Source organism: Balaenoptera musculus, chromosome 1, assembly GCF_009873245.2.
Source record: "Balaenoptera musculus isolate JJ_BM4_2016_0621 chromosome 1, mBalMus1.pri.v3, whole genome shotgun sequence".
Classification (NCBI taxonomy): domain Eukaryota; kingdom Metazoa; phylum Chordata; class Mammalia; order Artiodactyla; family Balaenopteridae; genus Balaenoptera; species Balaenoptera musculus.
Window position 1 is genome coordinate 75,760,906 of NC_045785.1, and position 22,701 is coordinate 75,783,606.

At 34.9% G+C, this 22,701-nt stretch overlaps 1 protein-coding gene across 1 annotated transcript in view; it reads right to left on the bottom strand.

Moving 5' to 3' along the window:
- Positions 1-4,553: 4,553 nt before the first annotated feature.
- The window catches only part of ODF2L (outer dense fiber of sperm tails 2 like), a 35,560-nt gene continuing 17,412 nt past the window's right edge, over positions 4,554-22,701 (bottom strand). Inside the window, exons 9-17 of the mRNA XM_036836755.1 lie at positions 21,494-21,603; positions 19,975-20,110; positions 15,256-15,366; positions 13,868-13,972; positions 11,425-11,583; positions 10,023-10,108; positions 9,779-9,941; positions 7,303-7,428; positions 4,554-5,030 (exon numbers count right to left, since the gene is read on the bottom strand). Of these exons, the coding sequence (XP_036692650.1) occupies positions 4,902-5,030; positions 7,303-7,428; positions 9,779-9,941; positions 10,023-10,108; positions 11,425-11,583; positions 13,868-13,972; positions 15,256-15,366; positions 19,975-20,110; positions 21,494-21,603 (1,125 nt within the window). The 3' untranslated portion in view covers positions 4,554-4,901. The remainder of the gene's footprint in view (positions 5,031-7,302; positions 7,429-9,778; positions 9,942-10,022; positions 10,109-11,424; positions 11,584-13,867; positions 13,973-15,255; positions 15,367-19,974; positions 20,111-21,493; positions 21,604-22,701) is intronic.

Genomic DNA, 22,701 nt, shown 5'->3' on the forward strand with positions numbered 1-22,701 from the left:
AGACTAACCTTCAAGATTTTAAGGAAATAAATTTCAAGGAAAATATTATTTTTAAATGTTTGTAAAAAAAAAAAAAGTCTGTGTGTGCATCTGCATATGTGTGTGTTATCTGAAAGTACTGCAACTAGTTGTAATGTTAAATAAATCAAAACTACTAAGTTACACTTGGGATTTAATCAACTTCCCAATTCAGTAGCATCAAAAGAAAAGAAGACAACATATGGGATTTTTTATTAATCCCATATTAGACAAGATAAAAAAGAGAGAAATTCCAGTTAAATTATCTGAAGCAAACAGCTATAAGTGAACCCACTCTACTGAATACCTTCCCGACTCCCAATACCAGCTCCCTCCCATTTTCCACTGTGGCCTCTGGAAAGCATATCTGATTATAAACAAGGTCTCTACACCCTACGTTTCTTCAGTCTCTACCTCTGCCTGAACAGAAACCTGACCCCTCACCCAGGAAACTGCTTCCCTTGCAGCCCTCAGAAATGAAAGCTACTCATTCTCCCAGACTCCATATAATTTCCCTTTAGTAGGCAAATCTCCTCTCCCTACTTTGAAGATCAGATCTAGTGGCAATATCACTAACCCATCATCTATCTATCCATCCAACAAATACGTACTTGAGTGCCTGTTATGTGCCAGGCACTGTTTTAGCTATAGGCTACAGAACAGTAAATCCTCATAAGGGTTAAAATCTAATGAGGCAAATATGAAACATAATTACACAAATAATTGTCAATTATGAAAGAAAAGAATAAGAAGGTATACGAGAGAATCAGTAGGATTTAGTCAGGCCAAGAGTGACAGAGAACATTTCAGGATGAGAAAAGGAAAGAGTGAACTCAGTTTTCAAGGAAACCAAGTGCAGTTGGGCAAGTGGGTGAGGAGAGTTGTCTGACAGGTTGAGGAGGGGGACAAGGCCTTGAGGCCATGAATGTGAGGGCCAGGACATGCAGGGCCTTGAGGGTCATGTTGAGGACTCTGGATTTTATTCTAAATGCAATCAGAAACCACTGATAGAGTTTCAAGGCTTCATTCCTCCCCGGAGTCATTACTCATCCACTCACATTTAACCAGGATGCTTGTCCTTCAGCTCTACCCAACGCCTTCCGCATCCCAGAAAGCTTCACACCCAAGGCTTCTCAGCTCCTCCACATCCTGGACTCCAGTGACCTCCAGCTCCTCCTCAAGCAGGATTCTCTCCACTTTTTCCTTGTCCTAAATTACTCCACCTCTGAAAATCAAATTCCAGTATTTCATTCTCAGGCCATAACCTCTCACCAAGCCTACTGTTCTTCCACTCTATACCTACTTCCACTCTATACCTATCATGCCTGTCCTTCAACCTTTAAATTATTATCTGACTAGAAAAAACAATTGAAATATAATCTCATCAGAATAAGTGAAAAGTTACTACTATTTCCTCCACCCCTACCAAGGCATGTAGGCTTTTCTACACCTTCCTCCATGCCCATACCAACATATGCGAACTTATATACACAAATGGAGAGATGCTTGTTTGATTACAAAAAGGGACTCATACCTAATACAAAATGCTGTGACTTTTTTTACCCTAAAAATAAAAATCATGCACAAATCTCAGGCCAGTAGATATAGACTGAATTCATTCTTTAAAGTGCTGCACATTGTTCCAGGTTCAGATGCTGCCCGTGGTTCCCCTCCAACATGAACTTCACTTGTTTCTGCAACAAACTTGCTGACCCCGGAAAACCTAGAAGGAGACTCTTCAGTGGAGTAAAGTGCTTCCATTACTGGTAGTTGGAAAAACACTGATACTTGTGACTGAAAAAGTCTGGGAGCAGAATGGCTGCTCACAGCACCACAGCGGAGGGTAAGAGGTTTCAGGCCCATGAGTATTGAAGCCATCATGCCTTTCACCACTTAGTTTGATAGTGCCCCAGAAATGTGCAAGGCAGGCTGCTGGCAGGTACTGAGGGAACCATAACCATGAGCAGGCAAGGAAAGTTAAAACTCACTTACGGCTCTCGGAAAGAAAGATGGCCAACACAACAGAAACAGGAGATGCCTACTGAAGCAGAACCAATGGAAGAAACAAGAGAAGTTTAATGAAAATAGAATGGAATTACAGTGCTGAAAAACAAAAAAACAAAAAAAACCCCAACACTTTCGGGAACTAAAAATCAATCATGACTTCTTATTTAGAAATTCAGTACCCAACAGAAAAAGAGAATGACTGCCCCTGAGAACCATGTAAGTGGTTAGAAAAATCAGGTGGAAGAAATACTTCACAAGAAACCCAGTGACAGATACCCTGAGGGAAAAGGCAAGCTGCGTGGAGGTCAGATCCAGGAGACAAATCAAGGAAGAGGAAAGGAACATGTGGAGAGGTAATAATCACATAAATAATGGAAGGAAACTTTTAGAACTTAAGAAAGTCATGAGGCCCTGAGTATCAAGGATAAAGAGAAGATCCTGCCAGCCTGTTAGTACTGTGGGAACAAGGGCTTTCTGGGATGATGGGGAGTTGGAAGCAAACACTACGTGGGGACTCCAGGGGACTGACTCTGAACCTCCCTGACGCTGAGTTTGGTTCACACGCCAGGAGAGCAGAATGTCTGTGCTTAATGTTTCACATGGAAACATTAAGCACAGAGATTGTTACAGTTCTCCTGGCTCCGGCAAACTTCCTTTGTTATTCTGTGTCACTAGCATCTGAGTACTAACCTTAGGGACTTTGCAGTAAGTCTTTTCCTTCCACAGTCCAGCTGAAATATTGTGGGGACCAATTTTTAAACGCCATATGCACAAATTACTTTGATAAAAATTAAAAATATAAAAAAGAGAAAGTATTCATAGATGAAGCAATGCATGACTGTTAAAAGAAACCATTACCTTTATTTATGAAATATACATGAAGGTAGTATGGTCATAGTTAAGAGCAGAGACTCTGGACGCCTGCTACTTACTAGCTGTGTGACCTTGTGCAAGTTACTTAACTTTTCTGTGTTTTGGTTTCCTGAAAAGTAACTAATTAATAGCACCTTTCTCATCAGACATAAAGATTAAGTGAATTAATACATGTACTACGGTCAGAACTTTGGCACAGACTAGTACTCAATATTAATAACAGCAATGCTGCTGCTGGGCTACTACCGCTGTCACTGCTTACGACAGGAAAGAAGTATTGTACGTAGAACTTTAATTTTGGAGTCAGAAGGCTTGAGTTCAAATGCCAACTTTAAAACCCAAGGAGTTTTATATCACAGCCACAGAAGTTAACCCCTCTATGCTTACATTTTGTCATATCTAAGACAGGAATATGAATACCTCCCTCTTTTAACACCCATCTATCTACCTATTCACAAACATCAACTGAGTATCCATATACCAGGTATTATGTGGTGGCTGAAACAGAATCATAAATAAGATACAGTTCTGCCCTTAAAGAATTCACAGTCTAGTGGGAAATACTCAAGAACCTTAGTTTTCTTTCACGTATTTCCTAAGGCTGTCTTTGCCTTAGGAGATGAAGAAAGGACCACAAGGGTCAAGCATGTGTTTTAGTACCACAAGTACTATGATTTAAAATTAAAAGGCAACTCTAATATTGTTAGCAGTTGTTGGGAAAAAAATGTGGCCAATTTCTGAAATTACTATATTTTGCTATTTTAAGAAAAATACTATGAAGCAGTTGGGTCACAGGGAAGTAAGCCCCTGCAGATGATATGGCAGTCTTAGGAGTGAGGGGACCAGAGATAAGCAGGCCCCCATTTCTGGTCAGAAATGGATAAAACATCTTGGGGGGACTGAGCTCTGTTCATAGGCTGGACTGTGTAGTACACAACTTGCCTCTTTGAACAATCTTTTGAGACCTGAGTGTTCTTTGAATAAACAGCTCTCAAGCCTTTCTCTGAGAGGAGTCACGACTACTTGATCCCTTGTCAATTACATCCATCCCCTTTTAGAGTATCCTGCCTTGACACATAGGGTAGGAGATTACAGAGAACATGTTCTTGGTAGCTCTTCTACGTCATCCCAATAACAAACACCTTATTCTAAAGCTTCCTGGGATTAAGAGTGTTTATTTTGATCATCCCATGTGAGTTGGCCATGGGTAGGGGTGGGACAAGTTATTCCCCTTTAATCTTTCACTTAACTCAGGGGTTTCAGAATGTCTACACTAATAATATCAGACAATCACTAACATAAGATGAAGAACAAAAGAGACTATGAATTTATAGGAGAGCCTAAATGCCTATTCTTTATAAAGAAACAACGCATGCCAACATACTTTCACCTGTTACCATCAGTTGGCATTTAGTAGCCATGACTTAAAATTCTATATTTAAAACCTCACAGAAATTATAATGGCATCTCAGCATATTTGAAACAATATTAAGTACACTGAGACATTTGGTATCTTTAGAAACTATGCAATTATATCATTATTAAAAATAATATCCAGAATATTTTCCTTTATTATATTAATATACAAATATACAGCACCATCATGCAAAACAATTATATACATTATTTAAAATCATGTATTTGGCTCATAATTGGCCTAGGTTTATTACAAATTCACTTGAATGGTTGCTACAGTCACAAAGAATGATTCTGGCTTCTTTTCTGTGTGTAAAATATTCCAAAACCCAAAATAAATTAAATAGATATTAATCCAGAGCTAAGTGAAGATTATCCAGCAAAAAGGGAATACTAACATTTATCTTGTTTTAAAGTTTCAATTGGATAATAAATTATGTTTCAAAAATCTTTAGATAAAAACCCTAATAGTACCACCCATAAATCATAAAATATAGCAACAGATAGTATATTTATTTAATTTTTACCTAATTACTTTTTAGACTCATAGTAAAAACCTATTGCTTATAGAAAATAAATCCAACAACTTATCCAAACATTGTTACATAAGAAGTTTTAAGAAACTGTAAATAATTCTTAATACTCTCATTTTGATTCTCCGACTTTTCAAGACTACGTTGTATTTCTTTCAAACATACTTCCTGATGTTGTGCTTTCTAAATAAAAAAAGAAATAAAGATAATTAATAATGACATTCATATCAAAGGATAGTCATAATATAAAATTTATATACACAATAATTGAATACATGGTTTTTAATTTTTTTAAAGAAAGAATCCTAATATCTGATGTGTTGATTATTAACTTATCTTAGAGCTCACTTTTCTTTAAAATCTAGAATAAAGCACATACATGGTTGACCTCTACTGTGACAGTTTGTTGTAATACACATTCACTTAGTCCCAAACTATTACATATTTAACATGATTAACTCAAATGGATTTTACTTAAAACTGTCATAATTAATTTCTATTACATTTAACATGACATATTTTAATACTACTTTTTGCCATTTTCTTTGCCTAAAAGAATGACTTTTGCTATCTTAAAAACTGACAGAATTCTAGCTTTGATAATATGAATACTTTATTTTTAGAATCTTTTAAAAAATAAAATGAACTCAATATCAGGTATTCTTTGAGGAAAAAATTTTAAATGTAATGTATTTTTAAAATATTCAGCTGCATATAAATTCCCAAGAGATCTGTTCACTGAAAATACTTTAGATAGACAGGCTGCAAATATCATCTAGCTTCCAACTAAAATGTAGGCACCTTGAGAAGAAAAATCTTTTATATCCTTCCTATCAGGTGTTCAATGACACCCGATACCTTCTGAAACTGAGCGATGCCCCCAGGGGAAGTGTGGTGGGTGGTAAGAAACAACTTGCTAGGCTGAGCTACACAAAGTCACAGAATGAATTTAGTGAATCTTTGAGGAACATCGATTTTACTCAACAACTTGGAGGGAAAAATATTAATACAAACACACATACTGTAAGGTAGAATGCAAAATGTACATGGATTTTAGTATAATATATAAGACCCCAAAGACATTTCAGGCTTCTTGGTCTGAGGTAAGCTGCTGAGGGTCACCCTTGGGTCTGTGCAAGCACTCCGCCCTCCCCCGGAGCACCTGGGCAGAAAATCTGTAGAGGCCTGCCACTGTGGGCAGGGCACCCTAGAAGACACCAGCATACAATTAACTATGAGACAGCCTCTCAGGGGGCTTACAGTTCAGATGGAGCTAAGGCTTGTATACAAAACAAATACTGAATTGCCAACTAAACTGCCCCCTGGAAGGGAGAGAACTCATAAACCCATTTTTCAGCAAGGTCTAAATCTATGGTTAGAATTCTAGTTTTTTACTACTGTAAAAATGATCAGGTTTAACAAAACATCAGATCTTAAATCTACTGATTTTAGCCGCTTTAATATTCCCAAGTACTGGGAATATTATAGCAAACACACCTCATCTTAATATACTTATTTTATTTTTTCAGAAGTTTCAGTTACACAAAGAATATCACACATATTTTACAACAGAAAGTCTGACAGTGAGTTAAGAAAAAAAAGTTTTGAAATAAAGGGAAGGCCTGTGCTAAATTAAAGATGAGAAATGTTTTGTTCTGATTAAATTGCCATGGAACTTTTGATGGCAATAAAATTAAAATATTGCACGTCAAAACTCATTTAACTTTTGAACATTTCAGGTTTTCAATGATCTAGATGCTTGGGAATGAAAAAATAGTTTTCATGGAGTCTGGCTCCTGGAAAAAATAAAGTATTATTTCCTGTGTCACTGTTAAGTAGATAGTTTTCAAGTAATTCAGTCACAACTAGTCCCAGCTTTCACAGTTTGTTGTGCCATCTGACTATTTCATGAATAGTTAGGAAAAAACATTAGAAGACTAATTAAACACAGCCAATTTGGTATTTTCATCTCATGGCTGAGTGGACCAAAGCATCCACCTCACATGCAGATATAAAATGTTTACTTAACACTAACTTATAACTTTCTCAAATATAATATGCATTATTTAAGACATATCAAAATCTAACTCATAATAATAGTGTTTATCTTAAAAACTGAAAAATTCATATTAGAAAGAAAATAAGTAAACGATATCTGTAACTTTCATTAAGCATCTGTCATGTAAAAGTAATATGCAGGGAAAGGGCCTGATGAGACTTCGGGGGAAATGTAATAGATGCTACCAAGGATGCAGGATAATAATTCTTTGCCCAAATGCTGACATTTTTATTTTTTATGATTTATATTATTTGTTATTTTTAATACTATCAGTAAAGCAATAGCCTTGATTCCCCTCGCTTTGTATTTTAATTGTTTATAACTAAACTCCATGGTAAGAATGTTAAATGCCAACTTATTTTTAATGAAAATACATTAAGCCATACTAATACTTACACTGTTCATTTTGCAAACAAGTTGATTTTGTTCTTCATTTTTCTTTCTAAGCTCAGTTTCCAGATCTAATATTTTAATTTGTAAAGCCCTTTCTCTAGATGACATTTTCTCTATTTCCTCAGAAACCTGTAATTTCAATTAAAAGAATTAAAAAACTAAATGTGCTTTCTTTAAGATATGATTTAAAGCCTTGACATAGTTATACTGTATCTCTTCTTTCCAAATAGGTATTATTTGGATATTAGACAATTTAATTAGAAAGTGTTTAAAGATGTTCTATCTTGAGAAACGCATAGTGTAAGCATGTATTCTCCTCTTTGCTAAGTACCTGAAAAATTAGCTTGAAGTGGAAGAGGTATACGTATTTGCACTGCTCTGTGACGTTGGTAGGTTTTCCCCAATACTATATTTCTATAACCTGCTGAGACCAATTGCCATGTTTTACAGTATTTATATTTACCATGGTGTCTGGAGTGGTGGTGGGACATATAAAGTCCACAACCAACGCTGATTATAGACTTGGATGGACAGAATTGGGGGCAGGGTAGGTGATATTTACACCACACACACACACACACACACACACACACACACACGAGATTGGTTTTTCATTCATTCACTGAATGAAAATGGTCTGAATTTGAGTTTTCATATTTCTCTGATGGCTTATTTTAGCAGAAAGTCTAGCTTAGCTACGTTCATCCAAGGATTCAGATACTTGGGAGCCTATTTGCAGGAATGCTGGGTTGGATCCATAAGAATGACAGTGGAGGCAGGGACTAGTTCAGGAGCAAGGAGCTAGCAGGAAGGACTGTCCTCTAATCTCACTCCCATGGACTAAGTTCTAAGTTATTATAAAGTTATTTACAAAGATTTCTTGTGCACAAATTCCAAGGGTGATTGTGAGGATAGCAGGATTTGAAGCTGTGGGAGAAAGGGTCCTCAGGACAAGTATCTGTGTCCTTTACAACATCCTGCAGTGTAGACAATGGTGACAGTGCAGTGATGGCACTCTTCATGTGGCAGGAACTAAAGACAACCCCATATTCCATTGTAGCAGGAAAGAAAGGAGAGGGCAGACACACCTCTGGGGACTGAACACTTGTGAGAAGGAATCTGAGAGCACCTAGCATTTCCAAAGTCCATTTAGTCTGAACCCAGGATAAAGTCACTTCTTATTTTCCTCCCAAAGGTTGGCACTGAGAAATCTGGACTACACTTCTATCATTGGCAGTACATTTTACTACTTAGCTTTCATTCAATGACATGTCTTTCAAAGTCAATTTAAAATGATTTCCTGGAGTTAAAAAAAAAAAAATCAAAATATATCTATATGACACTTACGATTTAAGAGCCACATTTCAAGGATATCAGATGTTATCTCACCCTTGTGGAACTGCCTTTAACAGGCTTGGGAAAGACCATGGGTGGAAGAGAGTCTAGAGAGATAGATTCAAAATTTGGTGTTGGACATGTTAAGTTTGAGATGCCTATGTTAAGTGGAGATGTCAAATAAGTAGCAGAATATATGAATTTAGATGTCAGGATAGAGAAAAGTCTGGGGCGGAGATATACTTCTGAGTGTCATCAGGGTATAGACAATCTCCTTTTGGTGTCATTCAATCCTATGAGGAAATTCATCATCCCCATTTTATCAATTAAAAAACTAAAGTTTAGAAAGTAGCTTGCCCTGGGTCAGGGTATAATGTGTCAGAGCCAGAATTCAAATCTACTTCTTGTGGATTCCAAAGCCCACCTCGTGCCTTTCAAGATTACATTTTCAAATCACTTGATAAATCTACCTCTTCTTTGAGATCTTCCTGAATCATTTTCCCCTCCTCTCCAGACTGAACTAACCACACCTCCTCCGTGTACCTTGTATCTTCCCCGCATTGTAGCACCTACTTGCTGGACGACATTTGTTTGTTCACATGTTATCTCCCTACTGGACTGTGAGTGTCCTGAGAGCTGAGGCCAGGTCTTATTCATCTTTGCATCATAAGCACTAGCAGAATGCTTGACAGACAGTGAGATAGTTATTAAATGCTATCCAGATGGATTTAACCGGAAATTAAATCTTGTCTGTATTTATTTATACAACAACATTTGCCAAAAGAAAAGGGAGTTGAGCTTTATAGCTCACTGAATCCTGATCAAAACCAAAAGGTTCAATAATTTGCATATTTGCTGTGGTTTCATTAAAAAAAAAAGAGGGGGGACTTCTTTAAAGTGTTTTCCATCTCTGCCCTTTACCCTGCCACATCATCATTTATTTAGTGAAGTAACTCTGGACCAGTAATCTATCTGTTTAGCTCCAAAAGGGAAAAGCAGGTAAAAAACAAAAATGTAATTGCTCCCTTCACCCTGTCATCAGGATAAAAACAATAACTGTAGGTTTGGCAAGATGAGATATTGTCTGTTTCAAAAGATGACTCTTTGGTAAACTAAAAAGTTTCTGAATAAAGGCCATCTGTACCTTTTGTCTTCCTTCTTCTAAAGCAGCTTCCAGCTGTCTGGCCAATGCTCTATATTCTGCAGATTTCTCTTTAAACTCAAGATTGGTATGCTTAAGACATCCTTCTTGGTTTGCCAGCTTCTTTTCAAGCTCTTTATTTTCTGCATCCATCTGCTCTAATTTTCTTTTTACAGAAGACATATATTTTAAAATTATAGTGTGTAGAAAAAAGGTAACACCAATTTTAAGTCAATTTAATACTTACTGTTTAAGGTTTTCACATTTCAACTGAATAAGATAATTTTCCTCTTCCAGAGAAAGCTTTGTCAGAAGATCATGATTTTCAACAACCTAAAGGAGAAAAAAGTTTTCTTGGTTATTTTCTTTATAATCAACTTCCAAAGAAATCTATATAGTTTATCAGTAGAACAATTATAAAAAAGAAGAAGCTATAAATATTATTATTACTCCTACACAGAGAGACACCAAGAAATATTACATTGTTAAAACACAAGTTCTTAAATTCCTGGTTAATTTTTAAAAAACTATGTTGCCTCACGGAAAATCTATGAAAAATTTTACTGAAAGATGGCAATTAAAACATTCTGAGTAATGTTTTAGTGAAAAAGAATATTTATTTTATTAAGTAAATGTGAAGATTTTGAACAGTAATCTCCTATTGTTGGATACTTAGGGTTACTCTTACAGTTTTCTGTTTCACTTACAGATAGTGATTGATAATTGAATATCTGTGAAGTTGTAACTCTGAGTAAAAACCATATTTGTGAGAAGCAAAATAAAATAGATAAGCAAATCAACCAAAGACACACCTGCCCATGCCGAGACAGAATATTCTTCCCATTGCTTCAAAAGCTGTATTTAAATAGTTTAAGAAGTTTTGAAAAAAAAAAAAAAGAATTTTTCTCATAATTTCAATTAGTGATTTAGGTTATCTACGTGATTTGACATTTTCCTAGACAGATCTCTTTTCAGGAACTTAAACTCAGAAAAGTTTTGTTTGCCTGTTTTTAAAAAGAGGATGCATTTCAATATTAAATCCAGATTACATTTGAAAGATAGACAGGGAATCCTTCCTAAAATTATTCTGCAAATAAAGAAAAAGACTTGCCACCACCTTTGGACATGCTTCTTTGAAAAATAATTAATTAAAAAAAATATTTATTAAGTGTTTACTATGTGTTAGGCACTGAGTTAGGAGATGGCTGCATGGTACCCACGATCTCTCTTCTGATGGAGTAAAAAAAGTATATGTTGAAAAAAATAACTGAGAATAATACAAATAAACTTGGTACATAATTCTAATTGAAATAAATTCTAATTTTTGTAAGGTAAATTACAATAATTTACCTTATCCTAACATCAAAAAATATACATGTAAACATAGCTTTGTTCCTTCGCTCATGCTATTACTATGTCCTCAAATGTCTAAATACAGATTTGTATGAATAAACTAAATTAGCAATTTTAATTACCAATTTTTTAAAAAATAGCTTGAAAATAATATAGTATTTGCATGAAACTGACCTTTTATCAACTTATTTAGATGACAGTAAAATAATCAACCCCTGACATGAGTGCCCTCAACTGGTGAAATTATTCCAAAGCATTTAACACATCTAGCAAAAATCAAAATGATGGCTGGACACCTGGCCCTGAAGCTCCCTAACGGCGTGTGCTTGGTCTGCACATTTCCCCTTGTGGTGCTGCAGACTCTCCTGACACTCGTGAAGCCTCTGTTCTGCCGCCGTCAAGGAATCGCGGACGTGCTCTAACTCCTTCAGATGAGACTCCATCTGGCCTCTCATCTGAGTTGTAGCATTAGGGAAATAAGTGCAAGATCACACATTCAGCATTAACGTTTTTACTATCTTAAATACTAGGTATGCTTGTAATATAGTAAATGTTTTAGGTATAATAGTTTTTTAAAAAAGATTCAACCAAATAAATAAGAATAAACTTTAAGTTAGACTCTGCTAAATAAGAATGTATAACTCCAAAGTGGGCTGGACTTCAATTAGTTTCCAAAAAGTTTGCTGAATAAACGAATATGGTAATATTAGCTTGCAGGGAGACTGTTTAAATTACTTAGGAAAGTAAACTTTTTTGAATTCTGTCATTTATATTCAAGTATAGATATTACTAAGGAAGCTGGTATGGTAGTTTTCTGCTGTCCAGCCATCAGTCTAAAGTAACTTTAGACTTTTTGTCATTCGATCTGGTAACTCAGATATTTCAATTAGAGCAGCCTTGCTGTGCTAAGCTTAGTCCAAATCAGTGGGTTTACTGTATATAAATTCAAAATAGCTAATATCATCAGTACTCAGTAGACTATAATTTGATCATTAATGTTACTATGTTACTAAGAACAAATCTAACTGTATCTATAGTAATCTCTTTGGCTGCTGCAATTCCTCACTGTGGCACTTTTGTGGAGATGTGACAAGAAGCAGCCCTAAAAAAATGCTTGTACTGCTAACTAAGAAAAAATAACAAGACATAGGGCACTTAGGATGTTCATAGGGAGGGAAAACAAGAGCTAGACTCTTTCCCTGAGACAGGGAACACACAGAGCTGCTGTGCAACATCTGGCATTCTTGATCACAAAAGATAAAAGTAGAACAAAGCCTACCTCTGGGTCCCCAAACATCTAAGAGCCCATGAAAGCCAGGAGACTTAAAACAGTAGGAAAGAAAAAGGAAGCATTTCATTAAAAAAAATAATAATAATGGCTTGTCTGGTTTAATACCAGTAAGAAAACATTATGACCTCACAGTATTTGAAAACCACAGGCTCCTGCCCCATTGGCCTTTTGAATAGGTTTTTTTTTTTTTTAATTTTTTTAAAGTAATTTATTTATTTATGGCTGTGTTGGGTCTTCGTTTCTGTGCGAGGGCTTTCTCTAGTCGTGGCAAGCGGGGGCCACTCTTCATTGCGGTGCGCGGGCCTCTCACTATCGCAGCCTCTCTTGTTGCAGAGCACAGGCTCCAGAAGCGCAGGCTCAGTAATTGTGGCTCACGGGCCCAGTTGCTCCGCGGCATGTGGGATCTTCCCAGACCAGGGCTCGAACCCATGCCCCCTGCATTGGCAGGCAGATTCTCAACCACTGCGCCACCAGGGAAGCCCTTGAAAAGGTTTTTTAAATAGACTTTTATTTAGAGTGCTGCCTACAAAAGAGGAGACATTTGCATTGGTATGTCTCATGAGAAAAACTGATCAAGAGGTATGAAATGATTTCTTCTCTGCTCTGCTAAAAATAGGTGAAAAGTATTGATAATTCTGAGTAGTAAGTTGCACGTTTGATAGGCTACCTTTATCTCTTTTAACCAGCACATTTTCTGCTCTAGCTGACCTCTTCTTCACATTGGTGCCTCACTCAGACTTCTCAATTCCAAGATGTGGGGACGACCCAGAGACAGTCACCTATTACACTCAGTTGGAACTGACCAGTAACATCCCATCATGTCCCCAGTCGGGAGTCAGGGGAGTCAACGTCCTACAACTTTTGCTGCTTCCTTACCAAAACAACGTGAAAAGACCCAAAAAGGGATGCAGTTTCATTTAAAAACTTTAAAATAAGTCACAAAAATATCATAACTTGCCAACACTGAACTTCCCCTCATTCTTTTGTAACAGGGTGAAAAAAAAAGGAAATGATGTTGGGTTTTTTAATGTTATTTTTCTTCCATAAAAGCATTTAGCAGAGAATATTTACTTTGCTTTTTTACACAAAAGATTTACTACCAGAATAAAAAGGTAAGATTAAAAATGAAAGGTATTCAACTTTGCATGAAGCTCAGTGATAACCATTTTTTCTGCTACTTAAGTCAGCTCTTGTATCAGAAAAATTAAACATTTATGTTATTTTCCAAATATTCAGGAAAAAGTAAAAAAAAACATTCACACAAACAAACATTTCAAGCCTGGACGAAACATCATGTCCTTAGAAAACAAACTGCCACAGAAATCGAGAACAGATAATTTCTAGGTCTAAACTAAAGAAAATGACCAAAATTAAAGAATTTATATAAAATTCATAAAATACAAAACATACATAAAACATTATTTTATTGTTTAAAATGTCAAACTTACCTTCTTTAATTTTTTATTTTTGTTTTTTGTTATTAGGTTATTCTCTTGTAGCAAATTTTCACATCTGCTTTCCACAATTTCAGCTGCTTCTTGCAACTTCTGTATCTGAAAATAAAAAATATTATTAGAGTAAGATGCATTATTTTATTATTAGGACCACTGTATGAAATAAAAAGCTAAAAAATTGAATTTAAATTTTAAAATTTAAATTTTAAACCCATTATCATTTTCCTATTAATACTCTATGTTTATCTAATGTTATTCCTTCTTTAAATACAGGAATCACTCAGTGCTCTACTCTAATCCACAATCCTTTTATGATTTACCTGTCTTTTCCCATCAATACTTCTAGAATCTTCACCTGAGCTCTGAATATTAGAGAGAGATCCTCATTTGCAGGTCCATGTCACTTTAAAGAATCAGTCTCTGGTCCAAACTAGCTCCCAAACCAATTATTTCACTCTCCGAATCAAAATCTGCTCAAAAAATATCTGAGCACTTTATACAAGGCCCAGAGTCAAGAATATGGTAACTCATCTACAGTATTCTTGATGGGGGATTAAACCAGAACAACCAGCTGGAAGACCCAGATGACATTCCCAATAATGCATTGCACAGTCCATCACAGCCTCCATTCTTACCTCCAGCTGGGATGACTGCAATATTCTAACTGGATGTCTCAACTCCAATTTCCTATCTAAACCATTGGGATGGAGTGCTTCCTACTTACCTACATTATGCCCCTCCTTAAGTTTTAACCTTTAGTTCATTATTCTTCAATTCAAACACTCTCTTCCAAGAAAATCAAGCTCTTTATTGACAGTTTGTTACCCATCACTCAAGGACCTACATAAGTCCCATCTTTCAAATGAAGTTTTTCTTAAACTTTCTAATACTTAAGCTTTTCTATAAATTACCAATTAACACACTCTCTATTCCATACATATTGTCATCTGTTCTTTTCCAGGTCTTTCATGTGAGTAAACCTGAATTATACTTTATTTATTTGGAAAGAGGAAATATTGTGCTTTAATGACCCTTGAAGGGAGTCATTATTCTAAATCAATACCATTAAAAGTACAAGATGACAAATATAACCAAAATTAACTAACAGGATTATTATAGGTTCACATTACACCTATATAATTAATTTTAGATCTACTTTTAGGAATAACCAATACAAACACAGGATATTTAAATCAGGAATCAGCAGAATCATCATTTTATAAAAGTATCTGGGACCTTAAGAAATATTTGGGATACGTCATATTTTATCACAAATAATAACGCCACCTTTCTTCAGTTCTGCTTTTTTAGATCATAAACAAATGTAGTGTTTTAAATTACCTACCAAATTTAACAAACATTAAAATAAATGCAATGATCACCTGAGTTTTATAAACTTCAATAAGGGTTTTCTGTTGTTTTTCTACTTCTTGCAATTCTAAGAGTTCATTTTCAACAGAGGCAATCTCATCCTTCAAAGCAGCTAGTGTAGTCTATTAAGGAATATATAAATAAATTTTATAAATCATTAGAATTCATTTGTACTCCAGTGCTATAGCATTAAAAAACATAACTCATTTATCAACGAAGCTAATAAAATAATTATTTCTGATTGCATATAATTACCATCTAAAATTAGGAATTTCAGGAAGTTAGTAATATTTATGAGCAACCGTAATAAGACTTATTCAAGACCTATTTTTAAACTTTAAAAATTTACTGACAAAAAAGACTTGGAAAATAGAAAGACCATGTTCCTGGAAGGGAGGACTCAATACTCTTGGCATATCAGTTTTTTCCAAATCAATAAAACTTTACTGTAATTACAACCAAAAGTATAATATTTGAGGGGAAGAGGAATATGACAAAATTAATTTAAAATTCATATGGAAAAATAAAGAGACTAATAAAAATTTTAAAAGATACTAAGTAGAGAATCTCAGTACTTATTAGATATTAAAATATATAAAGAACTAAAATTATTAAGATACTAACATAATAATATAGAGGTCTATGGAATAGAAAAAGAAAAATACACTAAGATTATATTTAGTGTATGACAAAGGTTGGATTTTTGAATAAATGGGGAAAATATGGATCACTATATAATGGTAATAAGACAACCATTTATTAGGACAAAAGCAGATTTAACTATTTGCCTTCAGCAAACATGATTTTTATATTAAACAATTATATATTTATTTTAATGTATTAAATATTTTAAAGTTAAGCTTAAATTTTTTCACAGAAGATCCAGGTAAAATTTGATTTGATTTTAGGATAGAAAAAACCTAACTAAGCATAAAATCAAAAGACAATATCATGAACTGTAAGAGTCTGAGATTTTATCCTCCAAGTTTACCAGTTAGCCTAGCACAGTTTCATACATGCTAGCAGAAGACACAAGACTCCTGGGTCAGAGTCTTAATTTCTTTATTACTCAAAGCAATAGCAGTAGCCAGATATTAGCATTTGTGTTAGTTTCCAAAGCCCCACTTCCCTCAGAGCAACACCAAGAGGTCCAGATGACACCTGTACATGTGGTGGGATGTACAGAGAAGCAACTCTGAGTTTAGGGAACCCAAATCTCTTATAACAGGCAGTAAGCATGCTTTTTGGTAGAAGGAACCATTGTTATCTTCCAAGGATGTTCACTATACAAACATCCTTGAAAAGACAGTCTGTATCTGGATCACAGGCAGTCAGATGTGCAGAAATGTGAGACTCCCAACAGAAGCCGAAAAGGAAAAAAAGTATATATGTACACACACACATACAAACACACACATGCATATATATACATACATATGTACATGCACATATATCTCCAAAATTTCATAGCCCCTCAAAAAACTAAAGAGCCTAACAAAATGTGAAAAAAGTAAAAGATTATGACAAAAGATTAATACCCTTAATACAGAGAGAGGTCTTATATAATAATTAGGAAAAAAGACATGTAAAGGATAATGAGCAGGTAATTCCAAAAGGCAGAAACATAAATGATCAACAAATACATGAAAAAATATACTTACTAGTTATTAAAAAATGCTCTAGGCAATGGACAGTCTTCTAGTAGTGAACATAAGAAGCAAAAATCCCTTTCATTTTGAGCTTCACGTACTCCATGTATAGATAGACACAAATAAGGGGTATATAGACAAAAAGCAAGAAGTAAAATATATCATACACAAAAGCAAGACAGTAAGGACAAGTTGGGAATGGGCCAGGGAGGCCTCCTGAGAAAGGGACTTTGAAATAAACACCAAAAGGAAGTATGGCTCTTTGAGGGAAGAGGATTCCTGTAGAGAAAGGCAATGGTGGGAGAAAGCCTGGCCAGTTAGGGGAAAAAGCAAGAAGGCCAATGTGGCAGAAAGCAAGAAAACAAAGGGAAGTGTGGAAGGATATGAGGTCAGAGAGGTAATGGAAAGCCAGATAGCATAATGCCTTGTAGATATTTACTCTATTAATCAAGGTATCACTGAAGGGTTTTGAGCAGAGCAGTGACATGGTCTAACTTACATTTTTATAGGAACTACTTTACTGCTACACTGAATGCTGACTGCAGGGGCAGGGGCAAGGGCAGAAGCAAAGAGAAGAGGTAGGAAGTCACTATAACAACGAGACATGATGGTGGCTTAAACCAGGATGACACTGATGCTGGTGAGAAGTGGTCAAATTCTGGATATATTTGAAGTAGATCTGCTGACAAACTGGAAGCAGGTGTGAGAGAAAGGAGTCAAGTAACAGAAAGGATGACTGCCATTAACTGAGACAAGGAAAACTGTAGGATGAACCATATTGGGGAATATAGAAACTCTATTTTGGACGTGATAACTTTGAGACACCTATGAAATATCCAAGTGGAGATTTCAAGTAAGCAGTAGAATACATGTCTGGAATTCAGGGGCAAGGTCTAGGCTAGAGATATAAATTTGAGAGCCCCCAGGATATAGATGATATTTAAATCCCCAAAACTAGATAAGATCACTTATCAAATTTGGAGAGATTTGTTTTAAAATTGCCTAGTACTGGAAAACGTATAGGGACCCATTTACGATGGGTGATCTGGAAGTATATAAAACTAACATTAAGGATGGGTCTTCCTTTTTACAATATAATTCCACTTCCAGAAATTTATCCTAAGAAGATATATATGCAAAAAGACTAAAAGTATCCACATTTTTATTTATATTATAATAGCAAAAAAAACCAAAAACAAAACTGGAAGTAGTCCAAAATCCCCCAAATTATATATATGCTAAAAGAGTAACTTTACTTATCTTTCAGTTGTGAGATTATAGGTGATTTTTAAATTTTTCCTTTTGTGCTTTTCTGTTTTTCAAACTTTCTATAATGAACAAATAGAACTTTGTAACCTTCCAAATAACTTCTGTTGTTTTTAACAGAGGAGGTCACTGGGGCCCTAGAAACAGTATCAGCTAGTATCTTCTTCATTTGAAACTAAAATCTAAAATTATTCTAAAATAATTGAAAGTAACAGAATACAACACCTAGACAATTTTACATTGTACATAACATATGCCAAATATACCTAGATGTTTTTCCTTAAACAAAATTCAGAGAATGTGTTAAAAATACAGGTTTTTGAATTATTTATAGAATATAATACGTAAACTTTAACTCAATGATTTTTATATGTAATTTAAAATTAATTCCATTACCATGTAATTAAAAACCAGACTTAAAATTAATGAAATATCCTTCTAATCCCCTCTCTGAAGGATATCAAGGAAATTAAGAAAATAAACATAATAAATAAAATTGCTCCCTCTTCTAGGATAAAATATTTAAAGAATTAATTCAATAAACATTGAATAAGAGCTAACTATATGTCACACCTCCCCTGATTATACTGTGCATACAAAGATGGGAGTTTATGAGGAAAGATTCATCCTAATTGAGAAGACTTTGGGAGGAAGCAGCATTTAAGCTGAACTTTAAAGGAAAGGTAGGATTTATATACTGAGAAAAAAAGCATTCCAAACTGTAAGAATAGTAAAACTACAGGAATAGAGGAAAACATAAACAAGTTGCAGGAAATAAGGAGTATCAGTATTTGGCTAGAGTTCAGGATAACTAGAAGGCTACATTCTCTAGTCTCCCCTGTAACTAGGTGGGGCCATATACCTAAATAAGGAGAAGAGTCGACTGGTATGGAACTTTCAGGAAGTCTCTCTAAAGAGGAGGAGATGGGGAAAAAGGGAGAGATAATTCTTCTTTTGTTTCCCTCCATCCTGTTGTTTGAATCTTGGCTATAATGGATGGAGCCCCATCAGCCATTTGAATGGCAGAGTAGAGAGCTAAAAAGTAGCTAGGTTCTCTGATGCCATACTGGTTTTGAACTGCCAATTCTGGCCTTCTTTTCCATAAACAGATTATTTTCTGTCTTCTATTTACTGTCCTCCAAAAACAGTATTAAGGAACTGAAAATGATGCCATCATTTTTAGTCAAGTCTCATCAGGTGACATGTATCTATGACTAGGAACTCAAATACCCTTTTCCTCAGAATGTATAAAAGCTTCTTCCCCATCTTTACTCTGGGTACACATAAAAACCAATCATCCCTTGGATTTGACTAAGTTGGAAAATTCTTTCCGGTTATGAAGCAGCCAAGAACATACTTTCTGGTTTCAAACGGACCACGCCTGAGGCTATATCCTATCGTTAACCGTGACACCTAGAAATAATCTTATGCATTAAAGTTAATGTAATTTTGGATGATTCACCTAACTGCTAAAATTGGAGAGTAAATAAACTTTTTTAGGTTGAGACAAAGAGACAGTTATTCAACTTCATAAATCTTAGTACTGCTGAAAACCACCTTTACATGTATTTGTATATACAACTATAAACATCTAAATATCTCTATATAAGTATGTGTGCATATATGTGTACATACAGATATATAGATATAGTTTTAGAAGTTACTTATAATGATATTCTAAAACTGAGAAACAGAAAGGAAAAAAATGATACAAGAGCACTACTGTAAACTTGCTGTTATTTCAAGTTACTTCTACTAAGTAGACTAAGTTGTCATTATACTATACGTATATACATACACACATACACATAGTACCTTTAATTTTGTATTCTCAAGATTCAGAGTTTCATTTTCATATTCAATTGAGTGAAGTTTTCTAAGAATTTCTTCACATGAATTTTTTCCATGGTCTTCCATTTTCTTCAGGTCTTCCAAAAGATTAATAATTTGCCTTTATAAAAGTCATAGAAATTTTCATTCAAACAATGTATTTTAAGTGTGTTTCTGAAATTATTTTTGTAGGGTAGTTTCAAAAGTTAATAGAACTCATACAGCAAAGGAAATAGGAAGCCGTAATCTATATATAAGGTTACTACTACTACCTGAGTAACTGATTAGAAATAAATATCCATTGATGATGCCAATGAAAAATTACACAACATTCTCTTTGCTAGTCAGTAGAACATCTAAAGTAAGATCCACAGGTAGGTCTGTCTTTCTATCATTCACACATGTGCACACACATACACACAATTTCAGGGAAAAGGTTAAATAAAAGGATCAAGTGAGGCAATAAATAATCTTTAGAAGCAAATCATATACACTAGTTTTCAATGATAAAACTGAGGAAAATATACAGAAAGTAAAACATTCAAAAGCAAATACATAGTTATTTATTGTTAGCTTAATAATAAATTACAAAGTATAGAATATATGTATTTTTACTTTTCTGGTGGCACAGTGGTTAAGACTCCATGCTCCCAATGCAGGGGGCCCGGGGTTGATCCCTGGTCAGGGAACTAGATCCCACGTGCATGCTGCAACTAACAGGCCCGCCCACCACAACTAAGACCCGGTGCAACCAAAAAAATAAAATAAAATAAATTAATTCTAAAAATTGCTATTGTTGCTGATGTTGTTGTTAAAAACATTTAAAAAAATCTGCTTATATATAAAATATGTTATACTACATATATAAATATATATAAATATATGTAAATACATATATTTATAAAATATGTGCATTTTTGATTTTTCTTTGTTATGCATGTAAGACACTTTAAGGAACAAAAATTTGTGAACACCAATGCAGTTTTAATGGGTAATCATTTTTACTGTATTTTTAAAGTAGACTAAGAAAAGTTTATAAATTATAAATAGCAAAAATAGCAAATCATATAGAAAACAACTTTTTTTAAAAAATTAATTAATTAATTTATTTATTTATTTTTGGCTGTGTTGGGTTTTCATTTCTGTGCGAGGGCTTTCTCTAGTTGCGGCGAGCGGGGGCCACTCTTCATCGCGGTGCGCGGGCCTCTCACTGTCGCGGCCTCTCTTGTTGAGGAGCACAGGCTCCAGACGCACAGGCTCAGTAGTTGTGGCTCATGGGCCCAGTTGCTCCGCGGCATGTGGGATCCTCCCAGACCAGGGCTCGAACCTGTGTCCCCTGCATTGGCAGGTGGATTCTCAACCACTGCGCCACCAGGGAAGCCCCCTAGAAAACAGCTTTACCACATGTAATCCATAAGAACCAAAATACAAACTACTCAAGTTGGAAAGAACAGAAAAACACTTCTTATGAAACAGTAAAAAGGCTCTAAATTTTTTTTCTTACTTTTTCATTGTTTCGATCTGAAATTCCAATTCAGTCTTTTCTATTACAATTTTCTCATAATGACTTTTCCAGGCATTCGAAGCTGAAACTGTTTCAGACAACTTGGCTTCCTAAAACACATATAAAGTACTCATCTTGTAATTTCATAACACTGGTTTTGTCCAGGGTCCTAAAAACAAATACATTATAAACAAGGAAACACTCATCCTATAAAGTATGGAACTTTTGTTACAGAAAATTTCAGTGTACAAATCTGAACACAGGAAAACTTTAAAGTAAATTTTAATAATGACTTGATAATACTATTACTTTATATGCACATAGTGGCAGTTCCAACTTAACATTTTAAGGATGTTGATGGAACTATTTTCAAAAAGTGTTTCATAATTACTGAAGATAATTCCCTTTATATTTACTGAACTCTTATTTGTCTTTCTCTGTCTCACTTATTTCACGTAGCATAATACCCTCCAAGTCTATCCGCGTCGTTGCAAATGGCAAAAGTTCATTTTTTTTTTATGGCTGAGTAATAGTCACCCGTGTGTGTGTGTGTGTGTGTGTGTGTGTGTGTGTACACACACACACACATCTTCTCTATCCATTCATCTGTTGATGGACACTTAGGTTGCTTCCATATCTTGGTAATTATAAATAATGCTGCTATGAACATTAGGGTGCATATATCTTTTTGAATTAGTGTTTTCAGTTTTTTTCAGATAAATACCCAGGAATGAAATTGCTGGGTCATATGGTAGTTCTATGCCAAGCTGTTTTGTAGAGTCACCCCATTGGCTTTCAAACACTAGTACTGTCAGCAAGAAAGTAAGAGTGGTAGTGGTTGGTTATCCACTTTGAATGTGAGCTACCAGAGGTAGATATTTTTGTCTGTTTTGTTCATTGCTAGGGTCTTGAACAGTGCCTGGCATAAAGCAGATTCTCAATAAATAACTGTCAAATGAATCTACTCTTTACAAATCCACCTAGAGAGCTGTAGCCATTGTACCCCTTCTCTACAGTCTACAGAAAAACAAATTCACTAGAATGACAACAGTGCCAATAATTATTAATCAGAAGACTCAGAAGTAGTGATATGAACAGTTAACATTTATTGGGTGTTTCCTTCTTTCCTTCCATCATTTATGCACTCACTGAACAAGTATTTATTCAGTATCTATTATGTGCAAGACATTTTTTGTTTATATTTTTTA